Raw genomic sequence first — 20,548 nt, forward strand, 5'->3', positions numbered from 1 at the left:
CTATCGAACTTTTAATAAGTTATCATTCGTGGTATTTATATCTGACCTAAAAATGGCTATCAAGAATAGGCTATGATAGAGATTTTACATGTCCTTAATTTGCAACACTTGTCTATAGACTTTAGTTCACGGTGATATGAATGATCTCTTAAGGATTTTTTCTTCATTCATGAACTAAAGATCCCATGCAAACTAGTTTTGTTGTGCTCAAAGACTGTAAGCAGGTTGTTGAGAGAGGCATCAAATTAATGTTTGTATGGCTAGAGAATAACAGCTACTATTGCAAATTAATTGCTGCTTTGCCTGGCTGACATCTTCAGCAATGCCTTCAGCATGGTAATTCAATGCAGCTTAATAATGTATTCCTGAAACCAAAGGATTAGAGACCTGTTTCCCCGGAATGCCATTTAAAGGAGTTATTCACTTGAGATACTTTTGAAAAAGTAAGGTTCATGGAGGTGATGAAGCAGAAAATAGAGAGGAAAAGTGCTGAATCACTAGCTGTAGTCTGTGCTTCTTTACATTTTTTATTTTACTTTTCATTTTAAAGGAAGGTAGGAATGTGCATTTGAGGGCAGACTTTATTCATGCACAATAACAATCTTGGCCTAAAATCTTTTTATTTGTCTGTATGTTGTACATTTAGTTGTGAGTACACATGACCTAGTAACACTGGCATACACTTACTGATGCTGCTTCTCAAGAAGCTTTACTTGTTTTAAAAATGCCATTGTCCCTTGCACTGTATTTGATTTTACATGCTGTGTAACTTTTTACTATTGTGCTGCTGTAAAATGGCTTCAATTAAAAGTCTCTCGGGACTTTTGTTCAGTTAGAAGTCCACCAAACAACAGCAAAGAGTATTGGCTTTTAGTAAAGAGTATTATCTAAAAAAGAAAGCGCCTTTTTTTTTTTAATGAAAAGTAATTAAACCCTTTTTTTTTTTTTTTTTCCATTTTGGGGTATTTAGGAACAACACTTAAGTTCAAGAGTGACAGATTTAAGTTCAGAGGTCTAGATGTATGAACAACTAAGATAGTTGCTGCTGTACAGGTGACTGAAACTTGCTAGGACTCTTCATTAGACTGTAAATGAAGCTTTGACTGGTGTTGGAACAGGGATTGTGCATTCAGTTTAGAGAATGTGTAATACTGACAGTGTATATAGTATATTCCATTAGCTTCAAACAACCCAGGCGGATACTGATACAGTACCTCCACAGAATAAGGTCACCAACATTTTCCTGTGTCTGAGAAATGAAGAATTAAACTCTTTAATTAACTGCAGCATTCAGATGCCTATTGTGTCACCTGAGCTGACATCAAATAGTCACAGGTAAGGGGAAAAGCCTTCAAACTGCATCTGTTCCAGGCAGAATAATAACGTTCTGCCCTGACAACAGTTTTCTGGTAAAGCTGATACAGCATTTTTTGTGTAGTTCCACTCCTATCAGTGGTGCTACTTGCCTGTAAAGAGGGTACTTGATATGGCCTCAACACACATCATCTGAGCTCAGTCACACTTTCTTTGTTCAGTATTTTTTCTACTACCTGCATATGCCTGGTGTGTAAGGTTAATTAGTGAGAGGGCTGCTCCCAGCAAAGGTGAAACAGGCAACCCCTACTGTAATCTGCTTTGCCTTTTGAGATTCTTTATTAAGGAAGGAGCCTCAGGGAAGAGTCTGGCAGGAGGATACCCTCAGGAAAGTTTGACTGTGGTAATATGAAATACATTAAAAAACACCTGTGAAAACTTCTGTTGCAGTAAGTTAGAGGCAATGATTCCCTTTGCTTTGAAAGTTACTTTAGCACGACTGGCTATTTCATAATAGTCAAACACATTTACTGGTGGTGTTTTATCTGTATGGTACTAAGCTGTACTTCGGTTTTTTATTTCTTCCTCTCCTTCTCCGTCCTCCCAGGATGAAAAAAATCAAGTATTAACAACAAACATCTGGCTACAAATGGTAAGTTTTGAAACAAAGTATTTTTTTATTCCCCTTTGGTCTTTGAGTTTAGTCTGGTGAGGGGTTTGAATTTTATGAAACTTTCAAGCTTTTGTTCTGTATCTTACTACATAGTGGACAAAGCTAAGCTGAACAGAAAACTGTGAGGCTGAGATTTAGGTCTTGATGTTTCAGGTATTTCTAAAAACTTTTAAGAATTTGAGTCACTACATCTAAGTAAATTACTAACTCATTGTAGTTGATTTAGTCATGCTAAACTCTTGATCGTCATAAGATAAGGTGTCCTAAGAGTCCCAGGTAGAGTAACTGTAGGTGCAAGTGCCTTATCACTCATTTCAACAAATTCATTATGTTGTAGTAAATCATTTGATTGAGAAAGAGAACTATATATGCAAGAAATGCATTTTATCTGTAATAGCTGTTCTGATCAGCACTCTGAAAATCATCAGATGGTTCTTCTGATACAGGGGAAAGATTGTTCCAAAGAGGTTCATTATCTCCTGAGAGCTGCTGCCACTGTCCTAATTGAATGTCTCTGCCATCCTACTTGCTTTGCTGTATATCTCCTTAAGAAACTGCAGGAGGATTTTAATTAAAATGGCCAAGCTGTTCCCATGTTGTTCAAAATGTTGTTGTTTAAACATAGGTTGTCATCAGAAGTTAACTGTGAAAATGAAAGGTTTTTTATGTTAACTTCTCCAAATTCTGTATCTCAGTTATATGACTAAAATGGGTATAGGAACATCAGTTCAGTTTCCTAATGTTCAGCAGGGAACAGTATACTTTTTCCTGGTTTACCAGTTTGTTTTGCCCACATAGGGTGTTCATTTTTCAAACAGTAGCTTTATTTTATCTTGTGTTGCAATGTTTAGTTGCTATAGTTGTCACAGAATTTCACATCCTCTCTTGCTACTTAACCATAACTATTGCCACCTCTAGATAGCACAGGAGAGAACTTTGCCCCCATTAACTCATGGCCTGCATTGCTGGGCAGGAGTAAGTTTCACTCACTTTTTATTAAATGAATATTCAAGATAATAATAGAATATTAATAATAGAATATTCAAGAACTTTGTAAGAGTATTTTGAATTTATTTTCTCTGAAAGGTTGACGAGCAAGAGAGCTGCTCTAAGCAAAGAAGCCTACACAGATTTATTCTGACTTCGAGACATGGTTTAGTGGGTTTAGCAGGCATGGTGGCATTGGGTATACGGTTGGACTTGATGATCTTTGCGGTCTCTTTCAACCATAATGATTCTATGATTGGTTATTTTTTTGCATTAGTTTAAATTTAGACTTAGAATTAAAAAGATGCTTCTTACCATGCTGACTACTGTGGGCTCCTAATGCTTCCACAAAACATTTCTACCCTAAGTTTGTGCTTTACAAAGAGGGGGTTATACAGGCAGCTTGCTCCACACTATAGCAGCTAGGATGAGAATTTGCCATTAGTTGAATTCCCATCTGTATTACAGAACTGAACTGTTTGGGGTAAGTGAAGGTTTACAGAAGAGTTTTATTATTCAAGATAATCATCCTGCTTCCACAGAAACTTTACGCCTTTCAGTTTCTTTAACCAGCTCATTCAGTTTAAATGTATTCTTTTTTCTTTTATCATAACATTTTTTATAGAGCACTTGTCTTGCACTGTGGTAGGCCTTAGGAAAAAAATGAAAGACTATTTTGATGACCTATAAAGGATAGCATGGCTATTCCATTTATTCACAAAGAAGAGTTGACATGGAAGAAGCATTCAGCTCATGTTATTTTACAGGCTTGTTGTACGGTAAGATTAAAACTGTCAAATATAATATGGTTTTGGCTTTGAGCTACAATGACAACAGTTGCTATGATTTCTTACTAGGAAAACAGATGACAATTCATACTCCAGGAGCTATCATTATTTTCCTTCTCTTTTATCCCACAGCATCCTTATCTTTTTTGAGACTGTTTTTTTTTTTTTTTTCCCTTAAGGAAATTCCTGATTCTTTTATATATTCTGTATTTCTTTTGATTTATTCACCTTAGCACATACTGTATGTAAAGCATGTTAAGACTGCTATGCGCAGATCACTTGATTACTACAAAAAAATGCAGCCACTCTTCATGGCCTGTGTACACATTAAAAAAACCCGAGAGGGATATGTGTTTGCATATTAACTGTCTATTAATGGTATACTAAACAGATTCAAAGCATGCTTAAGGCAAACATATGTCATTTTATTGTGCTAAATGGTCTGAAATAAGTTTTTCCTTGAATTTCCCTCTCTACTCCCTTTCTTGATATATATGTGTGTATAATCAGTGATGTATCTTACACATATTTTATGTAATCATCACTGAAATACTTAAATACAAAAACTAACCTGGGAGAAAGGAGAATATAAATCTAGTATTTATACACGCAGACTCTTTGACGCTTACCCCTATCTCCATGGCAATACTGTTCAGTATCAAAATCTTAAACTTGATCTAAGTTAGAGCAGGAGCCTTGCCTAGTGACACAGATTAATACTAGCCCAAGTACCCTGAGCTGTTTGCTATTTTAATCCACAGCAAAGGTACTTCAGCTACAGTGGAGTCTGTAGCTCTACAGTTAAAACAAAATGAGGCAGCTCATGTCCAGCTGGATGGGTAAGCACTTTGTATACATGGCTAAACAGAGCAACCGTACACTCTGCTTAACATTATCTCTAATACAGACTAAGTTTTCTATTGCCCTTTAGACTGTCTTTGCCTCATTCAGCGACACCCGATGCTACCTCGTATCAGCCATGATAACTCCTAACAGAAGTCAGAATAAGAAATTATTAGATCTATTGATATAAACTGTTGTAATGCAATTCAGATGGAAATGAGGAGGAGAGCCTGCTGCACACAACCAAGGCAATGGGCAGCGCGCTTTGCTGCAGCTGCCTGCAGCCTGCCAGCCCCAGCCCTGCGACCACTGCTCGGAAAGTGCCCTGTTCTGACAGCTCCTGAAAACGAGTCGCCTACAGCCAACAAGAGCCCACAGGTTTAAATGCCTCAAACCCACACATTGTGTTCGTTTGCATTGCTGGACTTCGTGAAAAATAGAGGTATCACGAGGATCTCAGTATTTCTACATTCCACAAAAGAAGAAGTGGTAAAAAAAAATAGTGGCATTTGTCTATCGGGAAGTTCATGTAGAACAATTTACAGTAAAAATGGACGTAAAATTTCTGAAAAAAAAAAAAAGATGAGAACCAGTTGATTGGTTTATAGAAGCTGTGTATAGATAAGCGTGAGCAATACACATAGTTTAATTAGAGAACTTTGAACGGAGCAGGCAGTGAACAGAGCCAATCAGATATTCTGATTTAAGATTTCTGTAAAAAAACTACTATCTGTAAAGCAAAAGGAAAAAGCAATGCACAACGCATATCATTTGTCCAGGAGACAAGGTGCTATAAATTCATAGTAAAAAATGATTTAGATAAATATGGAAGCGCAGGCCAAGAAATTGGATAGTAAATCTTTACAAAAGATGTGTGATGAACGCTATTAGATGTGTTGCATGCATCGAAATGGTCTGTTACAAACACTGTTCTAGAGGTACGAGAATGAATTTGAATACCTGCAGCGAATCTTTACGAAAGATGTGTGATGAATGCTATTAGATGTGTTGCATGCATTAAAATGGTCTGTTACAAACACTGTTCTAGACGTACGAGAATGAATTTGAATACCTGCAGCGTGAGGCTAACTGCGGACTTGCCTGGTGTATCAAACAGAAACTTGCCTGCCACAGTAATACAAGGAATTACATGGAACAATTTGGTGTGAATACTCCAGAAAGATGTGTGATGAATGCTATTAGATGTGTTGCATGCATTAAAATGGTCTGTTACAAACACTGTTCTAGACGTACGAGAATGAATTTGAATACCTGCAGCGTGAGGCTAACTGCGGACTTGCCTGGTGTATCAAACAGAAACTTGCCTGCCACAGTAATACAAGGAATTACATGGAACAATTTGGTGTGAATACTCCATGAGAATAATCAATAACATTACCTCCACAATACCCATTGGAAACTTTTTCTGACCTTGATGTCTGTCAAAGATTTTGACAAGGGCCACTAAACTGTTGAAGGGCTAAGTATTGTACATTTACTCACCCATTTCAAAGTTTACATTTAAAATACTAACATTTGGCATTGCAACAGCACTGTAAATCTGGAGAATTTTTCACTGTAAGTTATGTGATGCCTACAGCTATCTGAAGTTAATGTAAATAACACAATATGGAGATGGAGAGAGGCACAGTATAATGAAGCATAGAAATTACAAGAAAAAAATATTTGTGAAACAAAATGAACTTTATTTCTGATTTATACTTTTGGCACACAACAGTAACCACCCTTGTATCCTGACAAGTCATCTACTTAGTAAGGGGTGAAGTGTGACCTTAGTGTCAGGAAAATACAGTAGCTGATGCTAGTATTTCTCAGGAGACCAGGAGGTAACTAGCTTGTTAGTACTCGGCTGCCTGCAGTTTGGGGCAGTGCTTTTGTTTATGACTGGGCACGAACGGGCGTTTCAATGACGGTATCTGGGATTTCGCAACGCTAAACACAGCTCCAACCCCTGTTGGTCTGACTGCGACAGAGCCCCTGCCCGTACTGGCAGTCAAGGACAGGGGGAAGGAGCACGGATAGCCCCCAGGGCCGATGCCTCCAGTGCAGCGAGTGCCAGCGAGGAAGGAAGCTTGCGGAAATGCGCAGTGTTGCTGAGCATCTGCCTCAGAGGTTGCCCAACTCCAGGCCACAGGAGCTGCTAAGACCTTCTACGCTAGTACTAACCGTTCTGCCATTTCAGTTTTCCCTGTCAGCAGTGACTCTTGGCTGCTCTACTTCGGGTCTATAATCAAGTTATTACAACCTGAAAATTTCCAACAACAGAAAAGGAAGTTGTCTATGAAGATAAACATAGTTGAAATTATTGTATGAATTGTAAAAGAAAATCTGTTCTATCCCACATTGGCACCTGAGACAGCATGAACAATAAAACAAGCACCCCAAATCGTCTTTTATAGGCTGTTATGTGCACTGCAGTGTGAATGGAAATTGAGATTTTTATGCTTTCCATTGAGCTCTAGGTGGCCTAATTCACCCTTTCCAAACATTTCACTGCCTGAAGCTAGATAGTATCTCTTTACCAAGACAGCACACCTATTGTTTCGGGCTATCCAGTCCCCAGAGAACTACAGTAAACCAGTGGATGAGATGACCCAACTTACTTTTTGTGTGTATGTCTTAGTACTGGACAGATCATTATCTACGGTGGAACGTGTCTGAATACCCGGGAGTGAAGAATGTCCGTTTTCCTGATGGATTGATTTGGAAGCCAGATATTCTTCTCTATAATAGGTAGGCACACTTTTTTTTTTTTGTGCGGGGAAGGAGAGAAGATCATAGAATTATAGAATCACAGAATATCCCAGGTTGGAAAGATCAACTGGTCCAACCTTTTGTGGGAAAGGGAGCCTAGATGAGATTACCTAGCACCCTGTCCAATCACAAAGATAAGGCAAGACAAATGACATAATCATCTCATCAAAATGCCTAAGTTTTGAAATACTTTTCCAAAACTTTCCAGGTTTTTTGAATACTGGAAAATTACCAGTTTCCTGTTTACAAAACAGAAGGTCATATTTGCAAATACTTTGTAAACAATGACATCCTCCCTACCACCAATTCTAGTTTGGTTTTGTGAGATGATTAGAAAACCAAACTTTCTGGCTGTGTTTAAGGGTACAGGTAGTGATAACTTCCTCTTAAATTATTTGCTTGGTCTGAATGTTTACTGGTCAATTCAAATCTGACTTTTGACTGCCTGTCTAGTTTTAGTTTGGGTTTCACTAGAGACAGGATAGGTAAACGCCAGTAAGTACGTTTGCATTTTCCCATGTCCAGTTTTGGTGCCACTCTTTCTTCCTGCTACAAAAATAGCTAGAATATTTGCTGCTCTCCTCTTCAAACTATCTATTCTGAGTTGGGCTTATTTCAGGGACAGACAGATTGCCATCAATCCACTGCAGAACGTTTGGCTGACATTGAGAGATTCTTTGGCTGCACCATTATATGGTAGTTCCCATTGTGGAATTTACTTAGTTTAAAAAGATAAAGCACTGAGAGCTGTCTGCTCTTTAACAACTTACTTTTTTCTGCAGTTGTGGGCCTGCGTGCTGCTCCCAAGGTCCTGGAAAGACCTTACATCTGCTTTGCACGTGTTGCACTGGCTGTTTAGTGGCAGCCAGGGTACATTGTTCATTTTTTTGCCCATGCAGATGACATGAACCTTTTGTCTTCCTGATGGCTTTTTTCCTCTGTTTCTCTGCCATATGTCTACTAAGAATATAACCCTGCTGTGTTTATTAACCTGATTGCCCCTCCCCACTTCAGGAGCTGCTTTTTGTTGCAACAAGACCTAGAGAATAGCTGTACCCAATATGTCAGCTGCAGTTATGCTTCCTTTTGCCGTTTGATGATCACCTTTATGATCAATGTCACTGTCACAGGTGTTGTTGAGTTGTGATAATGTGGTAACAGCACGCAGTGACAGCATTTGTCAGCCACTCGAGTACTTCTCTCTAGGGCCTACATTACTGCTTTGCTTACAGCATGCTGCGGTGCTTCTCTCAAAGGTACAATTAATACCAAACGATTTCAGGTAATCTCCACTGGAGTTCACCACACTTGTGGTAACTGCCTGTCAAGATTACTTCTTGTTTCTGGTTTAAGCAAGGCAATTAGCGCTTCAGTTGTCCATACACCAGCCTAAAAAAAACCTTTCACATGCTCTGTACACAAAATGGAGCAGCATGCAACCTGGACAGGTATTTTTGTAATATTAATCTTGCTTAATGTATTTTTCAATGCAAATTTGTTCTCTTGGGCATTTATTCCTAGCTACCTTGATTCCGTCAATGACGGTATTCTTGGGCGAATCCGACAAATCAGGCATTCATTTCCAGCCTGCTGCTGAATAACACACTGTGTATGCCATAAAATTGGTAGTCTACAAGAGCAGTTTAGAGGTTTCCAAAACAGTGAATTATGACAATGTTCTTCCTCACATATATCACATACCTGAGAGAGACTTTCAGTGTGTCTGCTTCAATATTTAAGTAAGTGTATCCAAAATGAAAGGGTAATTTTTTTAGAAATCAGTGATGTTAATACATACGTGCTAACTGTAGCTGAAGTGCATTATAGAATGAGAAGGGTAACTTAATAACCTGAATACAGGTTTTTGAATCTTGGGATTGTGGAACTATGGAATAGTCATGAAGTAATTATTCTACATTGTTTCTGTTTCAAACATGTATTTAATCCAAAATATTATTCAGAGTTTAGTCAGAGAGCAAAGCTATTTAAAACAAATTCTTATTCCTGTATGAAATTGCATTGGGAATGTTACAATGTTCTCTTACAGTGACATGGTATTTTGAGATAAGTGCTTTCAGTTTCTACACACCTCACTAGGTACATGCATCTGCGCTTACAAAGAAATTAATGAACTATAAATTCACTTTTCATTTTAATGAATGCATGTTTCACTATGTCTTGAGTCCTTACGCATCTTGCTGCAGCCTAGTACAGAGAAACTTGTGGCAGCTGTATTAGATTTTACAACCAGTCTATTGTGAAGAGAGCAGGGCCAGTTAATCTGTAGTTTTTCTAAGGGAAGAAAATCTTGGCCTATGTACAAATTCCAGGATTGACTATGTTAGTGTCATGTACGGCTCTCTTTCACTTTGTTAGCTTTACTAGACTTATTAAAAGTGCTCATTTCTGGTGGTATTATTTTCCAAATGGCCACATAGTGTTCAGTACTTCATGGAATAACAAAAATTCTGGTAGTTATGTCTCATTTTAACAGTTTCATTTTTCCAGTTTTATAAACCTGAGATTCTCCAGATAGGTCCCAGTGGGATTATATCTGCTAGGTACAGCTTTGTCATCTCAATGTACTGCCATCAATATGTGCTTTCAGGTGGTTATACCCTGAAGAAGAAATGTAGCAGAAATGGTTTTCTATCATTACATTTGAGCCCAAAGTCTCATCAAGTAAAGGCTTAGCTACTTGGTGCATTCCCAATTGAAGAACTGCATTTCAAAAAACAATTAGAAGAACAGAAGCACAGAAAACCACATATGCTCCTTTTACAGAAAAAAAATAAAAATTCACATTTGAGTCTGAGTACCTCTTGATATTCTTTTAAGAATGTGTCTTATGGAAGGCAAAGTCACACAGCAATGAAGCCTAGGTTCCTTGATCGCTTGTGTCCTTTCAAAAATTTCATTTTTGCCGATTACCAGAAACAGCAGCAAGGTCTTAGAAGCAACCCTCTGGTGCTTAACTGCCCTCCGCTCGAGGGGAAAAGAACAGAATCTAGCCTAGGAGGCTAAGAATTTTATTTCTAGTCATTAATTTCCACTTCACAAATAATTTGTGTGGCATGGATATTTTTACATCCTAAATTTGACTACTTGTTTGAGTTTCAACATGTAGCCCTTACTAATTTTAAGTCAAAGCAATTACTTGTTTGTGTCTAATATAGAAACCTCTGTGTGCACACCTGCGTGAATATATGTGTTTGTGTATAATCTTTCTTGCTGCCCCTTTCCCCAATATCCTCTGAATCCATTTCTGCCAAATTTAGCAGTGCAATCAGTAGAGATCTTAGCAGTACCAGTTCCTTAAAAATGTCATGAAAACAGGCCGCCAAGACGAGGAGGGAGAACAGTTAGTGCTCCAACTGAAAGAGAAGCTGCAACACAAACTCAGAGAATCCAGCCACGAGATGTGAAGCTGAAGGAGAGTGGCCTACATTAGTTCAACTACCTTAGAATTGAATTGCTTTTTCCCCTCAATGTGCCAGAATCCATTAATGGTACATACACAATATTTAGACTTTTCTGCTTGTCTTCGGCATTCAATTTAAGTAGTTGCAAAGATTTTCAACAGTGTGAGCCTTCTGCTCACCACAGGAAAAAGTGCAACTCCAGATGGGCAAGTAATTATTTGGATTTAGTTTTTTTCTTGTCTGCATATTTCACAGACCAATCCAGATTTTTTTTTTTTTAAATGTAATTTCTTCAAATATGTAAGAGAAAAATAAAATGCAAAGTAACTATGACTAAAATAACGATAGCTTTATTTTAGCCTCTAAGATACCAAATTTGCATCAGAATAGATCAAATATGAAAGTCCTCTTTTTTAAAACAAATATTTCAGTAAGGGTTTTCCTGCTAGAAAGACATACCATTTATTATACTTTATTTTCTTTATTCTATATTCTAGAATTATGAATATTTCACTTTCTCCCCATCTCAGATTCTTACTGTATTTTTCTGATGATGTTTTAGAAGGTGATTAGAAAATTATGAGATACTAAACCACCAATAGGCAACGAGACATCAGACACTTGTCATGTCCAAATCAACCTAGAGACCAGACAGGTTTTTAGATCAACAAAAGCACAGACTGCAGCAAGAGACCAGACCCTGAGGCTCATGCGACCTCCTCTGCCCTTTCCCAGAGCAGCTGGCACTGTATTTGCCTTGTGTACCAACCCGTTCCCACAAGGTGACTGTTTGGAAACTACAAACAATACACCGAAGTACAGTAGCCTGTGTCTCATTTTGCTTATCCCCTGCACAAATGAATGCCCAAGAAAGGAGCCTATGTCTATAATCAGGGCCAACAGCTATCAGATGTGAACTCAACACAGTAGTTCCTGAAATAATTTTAAGATGCCAAGATCATTCATTGCTAGTACCTTCCCAGTACATTCTGTGCAATTTAATCTAGACACCAATTTCAATAACTGTGACATTTTCTGGTATACCTAGGTCCTGAACTTTAAAGGATGTATTGAACAGAATCTGTAATATCTTACCACAAAAACTTGCAGTAGTAAATGGGAACTGTGAAATAAGGCACAATACTATATGAGTATATATCCATTGCAATGCTAAGTAATCTAAACATCTTTCATAGAGAGATTTAAGTCAAAAAAAAAAAAACAACCCAATACTAAACTTTTCACAGGAAAGAGCCTTTTTTTTCATCATATAAATATCTGAAAATAGGTTGTTTCCCATTTAGAAGTTCTTAATATTTGAATGTCTAGTAAATTCCTGGGTCATAGTGTCAGATGTACTTGAGATATTTCTGGGCAGTAGCTACCAATTCATAATTTGAAGCACTCTCCAAGTAACATGATTCTTCTCTAGAGACTTGTAAGAACGGCACACCAGGGCGGTCCTGGCCAGCAACACTACACCGACATCCCTAATAGGGTTTCTTTTTTTTTCTGAACCCAGTTTGTGGGTTCTGAAGTAGATAATGAAGGCTGAAACTGCATTAAACAGTCTTATGTATGACATGTAGTAATAACATTCACCCATGCAAAGGAGTAGGATGAGACACTGGAGTATCCACCTCCTCAGTATTGATTAGCTGCTGTTAAAGTAGACAGCAAGAGAACAGATTTCCCTGTACAGTTGGCTTGAGAAGTTTTTAAAAAGTGCTTACTTTCCAAATGGAAATCAATAGAGCCAAACCACTGTAATGAATGTAGTGGGATAGGTGAGCAGTAAGAATGAGGTGGCTCACCTTCACCTTCACTTAATCAGGCCAGTTACTCTGAGGCCACAGAAAACTGGTGACAGGAGAAAAGCTGTCAAATTTGGGGAGAGAAATAATCCTTTCATGAAGAACAGTTTCATCTCAGATATTCTTCAGCCAGTGAAAGAGCATATAACCCATTTTGTTTCTTCCCTATTCTAGTGCTGATGAAAGATTTGATGCTACATTTCACACTAATGTTTTAGTCAATTCTTCAGGACATTGCCAATATCTGCCACCAGGTAGGCTGTTTTCATGTCATAAATTTTGATAACTCAGACTACTTATGTATGGTATGGTTTCAAATTTGACATCAGTTCTCTGGTACTTTATTTATCTAGCTAGCATCATCTGATAGATTTAAGCCTAGATGCATTATGAATTACATGGTTAACACTTTCATATGAAAACTACCATACAAGATATATTTTTTATTGCAATTATGTAAATTCTTCTGTCATAACACACTATTTGAGAAGTGTGGAAGTATAAAAGAAAATAAAAAATAAAAGCCCTTAATATTAAAAGATATTGTTTATTAAAGCCATAGTAATGCCTCTTAATAAAAAATATTTCATTAATTTAGCTGTTTCTTCTGTTAATATATTAACTTTACAATAAGATGCTTAGTAACATCTTGGATGTATCTTCTATTTGAATGATTCACTGGATGCTTCATCAAAACAGTTTTTAGTCTGAAGGGAAAGTAGTCTGTGTTTAATACTTATTTGATATCAGAAATATATCACTGACTCTCTGCATGTATAGCAGTAGAATACTGTTTCTGCTCCCAAACTCAATTAGCGTAATTCTTAGAATTAACTCTTCCTAGAATCTGAATTTTAGAAACTACAGCAATAGAGCCAAGTGCTTTCCAGACAAATTAGTTTTTCCATCTAAGATGCCCAGAGGACTTCAGGGGTTTGCCTGTTGTTCTTTTGATTTAAGATATTCTATTTGGTGGGGGTTTTTCAATTAAATTCTGAAAGCTGCTAAATGACAGGGCCTGACTCCACAAGTGAAAAATCAGAAGCTAGCTTTCCTGAATAAATCAAGATCATGTAAATCTAATAAGACAGTGAATAATCTTTCAGGATTTCTTATTTTATTCAGTAAAAGGAGAAACAGATTGCATGTTCTGCTTAATTTCTTTCTGAAATAGAGTAAATAGAAACCTGAGCTCTTCTCTAAATATTCCCCCGCTATGTGCCAAAATAGAAATGTAGTTCAAAAAATCGTTTCTATCATCAATACATTAATGGTGCAGTTCTTTCCCTTTTCTATGAGTGACTTTTGCTATTTACATGTCAAGACACAACTAAGAGTAAATAGACTTTACAAGTGAAAAACAGAGGACACAATGGAGAACAAGGTCTGGTTACAAAATGTACATGAAATTATGTGGAACAAGCATTTAAATTAAGTGTTCTTGTTTAAAATCCAATCTAGGCATATTTAAAAGTTCATGCTACATAGATGTGCGCTGGTTTCCATTTGATGTTCAGAAGTGTAACCTGAAGTTTGGGTCCTGGACTTATGGAGGCTGGTCCTTGGACTTACAAATGCAAGAAGCAGATATATCTGGCTATATTTCAAATGGAGAGTGGGATTTAGTAGGTAAGCTCCTGCTTTCTTATTTACACTGTGAACTTGCAGCCTTGTCTCCGCTGCTGAAATTTATAGAGTAATGATTGGGAAATGAAGACAGAAATTAAATTAATAAATGACCTAGCTAGTGGCATTTGAAACTCTGAGAACAGATGTGAGATGAAAATCAACATAAAAAAGTAGGTGACAAAATTGCTGCTTGAATTCGGTAAGTATCTTTTATCTGATTTTCCTTTATTATTCGACAAAAATTACTTAATTGGGAATTAAGCTTAAAGTAGTTTTACCTATAGTAAAACTTAGAAAGCTACATTTATCCTTTTTTAAAATAATCACTACATAATAAACAGTTTATTCACATTAATTTCTGTTTTTCTTCCTCTTCCCTCCTACACAGGAGTTCCTGGGAAGAGAACTGAGAGTTTTTATGAATGTTGTAAAGAACCCTACCCTGATGTAACATTCACAGTAACTATGAGACGTAGGACTCTCTATTACGGACTCAATCTTCTTATTCCTTGTGTACTGATATCAGCGCTTGCTTTGTTAGTTTTTCTGCTTCCAGCAGACTCAGGAGAAAAGATCTCACTAGGTAAATCCGTAATAGGATATTGTAAGTATGACCAAACCAAAAGAAGTTGTCCCTTTTAAAGTTTTTTAAACAGTCTTAGTAGGCAAGGAGGAATAGCTGGTGTGCCCTATTCTGGCTCATGAGCTATTTTTACTGTTTGATGGGGAAGCTGTGAGATGTTTAACCCTTGCTCTCAGCTTAGGGTTCACTGAGGTTGTGAAATGGAGAAATTCCAGCCAATCATGCAGAAGCATGACAATTCCTGACTACCTTCTTTAAGAAGCAGGGTTTCATTTTTTGATGTTTATTTGCTCAAGAACAATCTCACATTCACTGAGTAAAGCTTAAGTTTACAAGTATGCATTTGAATACATCTTAATATTTCCTTTTAATAGTGAGTTGTATTAAGAGCCTAAGGTGCCTTCTCAGAAAGATTGAGTCTAACTGCTCCTATTCTAATTTTTATAGTGAATTTTAAATAAAGTATTGGGTTGTGAAACAAATCTGATGACTTTAAGTACTTGATGCTTAAGATGGAGGTTAAATATGTAATAAAACTTTTTGCCCCACATAAAACTGCAAATGCACTGGCTTCTACTAAGTGAACATAACTGTTAAAAGGTAGAAACAAAATTGACATTTCTCTAGAACAAGGTTTAATTGAGTAGTAGCCTCCCTAATCAAGAAGTTGCTCCCCATATTTTAAGATTCATTCTTTGTTCCTAAATCTTTTTCCATCTGACAATGACTCCTTAAGATTAGTTCTGAGAAAAGAGTTAAGCTTTGTTCCAGAAAGATGGGAACTCATCACCCTGCAACAGAAGTCAAACTCCAAAAATCTGCCTGGGCATAGCCATGTGCAGAACCCCACAGCAACCAAAGTCTGTCCAAGACAGCAAATCTCTTTTTCAGGAATATTATGCATTACACCACCTGTAGCTTTCACGCCAGTTAATCAAAAGTCATATGCTTAAATACTCAAAAATCACACACTGTTTCTAAAGCAAACAAACAGCAAGAATTACTTTGGTTTACCTGAGCTAATTAGCAAATGGTGATAAAACCTGAACAGTTACAAGGATCTAAAAATATATACGTCTGAGCAAGCATTGCTACTAGTTTGGCAGCACTGCTACTCTGAACTTGAGGAAGTAGAAGAAAGGATAGGAGTACCACTAATGTGCTGGTGCGAGGGTAACAGTGGGGATGTATCATGCAAAGAGCTCTCCTTCAGATTCATTTTCTGCTTCTTACTGCCTTGTAATTACAAGCTTCTGATCTAGTTTCATACTCATGTTTATCTTTCAGGTATAACAGTTTTATTGTCTCTCACTGTCTTCATGTTACTTGTGGCTGAAATTATGCCAGCAACATCTGATTCTGTGCCCTTAATTGGTAAGCTAACTACACTTTTATTCACTTTTATTTTTTGTGAAATGAGGTGCAGTGACCTTGCATGAAGGCCAGCAGTAAGGCAAATTACCACCTGTACAAAGGCCCACTGCAATTGAATTAGAAAAATGTTGCCAACTGATGAGAGGCTCCAGTAGGTGTGATCCCTTGTACAACTTCCATCGTCTCTGCTCTGAACAAAACAGAAGAACCTATGTGTATTCTGGGAAAGCATAAGGGAGAAAGTTTTCCATGGAAGAAGTTGTTGCAGTTTTGACACAAGTGGCCAGACATTAGGAATACAGAACTAAACATTATTAAATCTTCCCATTATAATTGCTCAAACAGAAAGAGAAACTTTTCAAAAGAAGTACTAGCCAGTCTCTACAATACTGGTGAAAGAAAATTAGAGGACAATTTTTTTCAAAGTTGCTTAGAAAAGGCAGGTGCTCAGTTCCACAAGGACAATTATTAAAGGCTGGCTGTCCTTTCAAAATAATGGCTGCTCTTTCTGCTTTTGAGAAATCTTTCACCCTAGTTACCAGCCCAGCCTTAAATAGTGACAGTACCTAAAGTAGTACGGGTAACACTGCAGTGGAAAAAGAACTTAACATTGTGTATGCATGTATATAAACACCCCTTGTGATAGCTACAAAGCAATATCAGCCAAAGTATATTGCTGTAATTATCTGTTTATTTTGCAGCTCAGTATTTTGCCAGCACTATGATTATTGTTGGTCTTTCTGTTGTTGTCACTGTTATTGTTCTACAATACCATCATCACGATCCAGATGGGGGGAAAATGCCTAAATGGGTAAGGTTTGATTTTCATTCATTATCCATTGCGTAAACGTTCAGGTCAGGGTTGTAATAGAGTAGCTAGTGACCCATGCTTACTTCCTACTGTTAAAAACATATAAATCCTTCCTAAACATTTTGTTTTGGAAAAAAAAAAAAAGGTAGTTTCACCAGAAATGAGATGTCCAGATGCGTTTTGTGTGGTTGGCTTCTTAGAGAGTGTGTGGGCGTGAAAGAGAAAATGAATATACCTCAACTTACTTCTATATTCAGAATCTCCTTCACAACAGCTAGGAGCAACTCATGATTTTGCTAAAACCTAAATATGTAAGTGAAGGTGATTTTCAAATAAGCTGCAGATGTCAGAAGTGAAACAGGTAGAAGGAAAGAGTAAAGTGCTAATGGAGATTGTAAATGCATGAAATACACTACCCTCAAGGTACAACTGTGCAGCTGCTATATATTTAGCTGCTGTACATACAGAAACATCAATAGCCTAAAAAGCGCTCATTAAAGAAGGCTGTTAAAGTAGAATTGAAACTTGCTTAGAAAATCCTCATCTTTACATCTCTGGTCAAGAACATCTGTAAAGTGAAAAGAAAAATTAAAGTCTTTTTCTAAGCACGTAAGACTTTCTTTATAATGTACCTCTATGAGTGGTTGATTTTACAGAGAACATTACACACTGATATTGGATTACTAAATATTGATGAGTATCATCAGCTAACTGCCCACTCTTCTTGACTGCAGCCAGGTCATGGCAGCACCAGGCATTACTGAAGATGGAAAGATCTTTCTCTTTTCTTCTCTCTAGAACAATGAGTTATTGTTATCCTTACTAGCCAAAAAGAATGTGCATACAGCAGTGCCCTGTGGACAAGAGATAATGAGATTTTCCCTAGCCTATTCTAGGGTAGTGACTTTGAAATAAATTTCAATGAAGAGAGTAAAAGGTATATAACTTTAGATGCATGCTTGATGACCTAAAGGGGACAAATGTTTAGCACTGAGCCAAACATCCTCAGAAAACAGAGTACTTGAGGTTGAGGAGTCAGCTTTAACGTTGAGAAGCTGAAGTCCATCAGACATTATTTGGATACTGGTGGATTTTGGATTAGGCCCTCAGTTAATGGAATATTATCCTTGGCGAAGCTTGCTAGTGTAAACAGAGTAACAGGACAAGATCTGTCTCTGGTTGGGATGTTTGCCTCGATATAGTACCTACTCTGAGTGGCAATCCACAGTCAGAATAAATGGACCAAATCTAATATTAATTACAGCGTGAGATTTGCATATTATACGAGACAATAATAGTCCATTAGTGCTCTGAAAAAGAAATACTGGAATGAGCTCTTGAAATGTGATTGAAATAAATTACAGAAGCTTGCATCTGAGCTGGAACAGTCTCTGGCTTGCCTGCACTTTCTGTAAAGCTGGATTAAGGCAATGTGGAAAACAATAAAATGATATACACCGATTAAATTTGCAAAGTATTTTTTTAAAAATCAAAGTAATTTTTCCATCTTTTCTCCATGGTATATCCGGATCTGTTTTCCAAAATCTGCAATCAACTGTCATGAAAGCAACGTGAGAACAGAGCCAAAACATTGTAAAGCTTGGTAGTGCAGTCCAGGCCAGCATCTGTTTAGCAGCCCCCTCCAAACAGTACTGTCATGTGAATTTAATATTAGAGCGCAAATATGAGTGAAAGAATTGTAATTTATTGACTACAGTCTAAAGCAGTGCTATTAAGACTATTAAAAAGTAACTCTTCTTCAGTAAGTGTGGTGGCTTTTTTTTTTAATTAATAGTTTCTAGTAAAGGTGGAAAAGGCTGCCATATCACTGTTTAAGTGTAAAGAAAAATCAACACTACAGACACTCCCATCAGAGGAGGGAGGACTCCCAATAGCGGTAGCCAGCCTGATGCAATCAACAGCACTGCTAGAACAAGGAAGCACCCTCAGCGACTGGCAAATTAATCAGCTGGAAAACTCTGGCACCATTTTCTAGAACTTCTGTGGAGACTAAGCAGAGACCATTGACCAGACACTCACCTAGGCTGCAAAAAATACCAATAGCGCCCAAAGACAGTGGCTGTGCAGAGATGCTTATTCTTAAAATTTTTCTTTCAGACAAGAATCATTCTTCTCAACTGGTGTGCTTGGTTTCTGAGGATGAAAAGACCAGGGGAAGATAAAGTACGTCCTGCCTGTCAACATAAACAGCGTCGATGTAGCCTATCAAGTGTGGAGATGAACACTGTGAGTGGACAGCAATCCAGTAATGGGAATATGTTATACATTGGGTTCAGGGGGCTGGAAGGTGTTCATTGCACGCCTACCACTGATTCAGGGGTCATCTGTGGGAGGATGACCTGCTCCCCAACAGATGAAGAAAACCTGCTGCACAGTGGCCACCCCTCTGAAGGTGACCCAGATTTGGCTAAGATCTTGGAAGAGGTCAGGTACATTGCAAACCGATTCAGAGATCAGGATGAAGAAGAAGCCATTTGCAATGAGTGGAAGTTTGCAGCCTCTGTAGTGGATCGGCTCTGCCTGATGGCTTTTTCAGTCTTCACAATCATTTGTACAATTGGTATTTTAATGTCAGCACCAAACTTTGTAGAGGCTGTGTCTAAAGATTTTGCTTAACTTCTAACTACAATCTGATCCTCTGAATTATCATATGTAGCAAATAAGAGTGTGTTTTTTGTTTGATTGCTTGTTTTTAATCGTATAATGCTTCTCATTGTCCACGTTCTTTTGCCCCCCTCTCTGGTCCCGAGCTCCTTTCGGAAGAGCGGCACCATTTCAGAAGGGAAGCCAAGGACTTCTCCCTGGGCTGCCTATGCGGGAGATGGGAAGTGGCTGTGAGTCCCTTCAGAATGACAGAATATCGTACCGCTGTCTCTTACACATTTTTGAACTGGCTATTACAAAATAATGCCAGCAATGTCACTTCTTCCAGACTTTGTTTATAAAAGACAGAAGGTGGTCCATCTTAACTTGTGTTTAGGAGAGGATTAAATCCAAAGAGATGGAAGCTCAAACAGCAGAGAGAAAAGGGAGAAATCGTTTGCTTTTCAGTTACTGCTTCTTACTGAGTTGTGGTATGTAGCTCTCCAGCTCACTCATAACCAGTCAGACCCATAACTCCCTCCATGCATTTTACATATGGCATATGTGACTTTACAGGATTCTGAATTTGTCTGAGACACCAGAAACCTGTACACAGCTTAACTTGTCTTTCTATATCTTCTTGGATTTGACCTAGAAGTTTGGCTTGAATTATTAAACAGGCTTCACAGTAATTTTTGCGGTGTTACTACTTCTTCCTTCCCCCCAGAAAGACATTCTTTCAACTGATGACCATTTTACTATCAAAAAAAAAGTGAAGGATTTATGATGCCTGTATCCTCACTTGTTTTTAAAAAAACCAACAAAACAACCCCTCCTGCCCAACTTGTGTCTCTACTGTTAACCGGATTCCAATGTGGAAAAAGTAACTCAGTGTCTTGTACAGCCTTAAGCATAAGCGAAGAATCTAAAG

General features: G+C 37.7%; 1 protein-coding gene across 1 annotated transcript; it reads left to right on the top strand.

The window, feature by feature from the left end:
• Window positions 1–1,927: 1,927 nt before the first annotated feature.
• Window positions 1,928–20,024, top strand: LOC104163899 (neuronal acetylcholine receptor subunit alpha-7). Its single transcript, XM_009703047.1, has 8 exons — window positions 1,928–1,966; window positions 7,250–7,359; window positions 12,791–12,870; window positions 14,078–14,245; window positions 14,634–14,828; window positions 16,116–16,202; window positions 16,904–17,013; window positions 19,132–20,024. Exons 1-8 carry the CDS (start codon window positions 1,964–1,966, stop codon window positions 19,648–19,650), a joined length of 1,272 nt encoding a protein of 423 aa, XP_009701349.1. The 5' UTR covers window positions 1,928–1,963; the 3' UTR covers window positions 19,651–20,024.
• Window positions 20,025–20,548: the final 524 nt, after the last annotated feature.

The sequence above is a fragment of the Cariama cristata genome, unplaced genomic scaffold (genome assembly GCF_000690535.1).
Source record: "Cariama cristata isolate BGI_N322 unplaced genomic scaffold, ASM69053v1 scaffold20476, whole genome shotgun sequence".
Lineage (NCBI taxonomy): Eukaryota > Metazoa > Chordata > Aves > Cariamiformes > Cariamidae > Cariama > Cariama cristata.

What these genes read in the sequence shown, in the direction of transcription:
- LOC104163899 (XM_009703047.1), top strand. An exon ending in AGGAGAAAAGATCTCACTAG is followed by an intron (nt 14,829 to 16,115) that starts GTAAATCCGTAA and finishes TTTATCTTTCAG; the next exon opens with GTATAACAGTTTTATTGTCT. An exon ending in TGATTCTGTGCCCTTAATTG is followed by an intron (nt 16,203 to 16,903) that starts GTAAGCTAACTA and finishes TTTATTTTGCAG; the next exon opens with CTCAGTATTTTGCCAGCACT.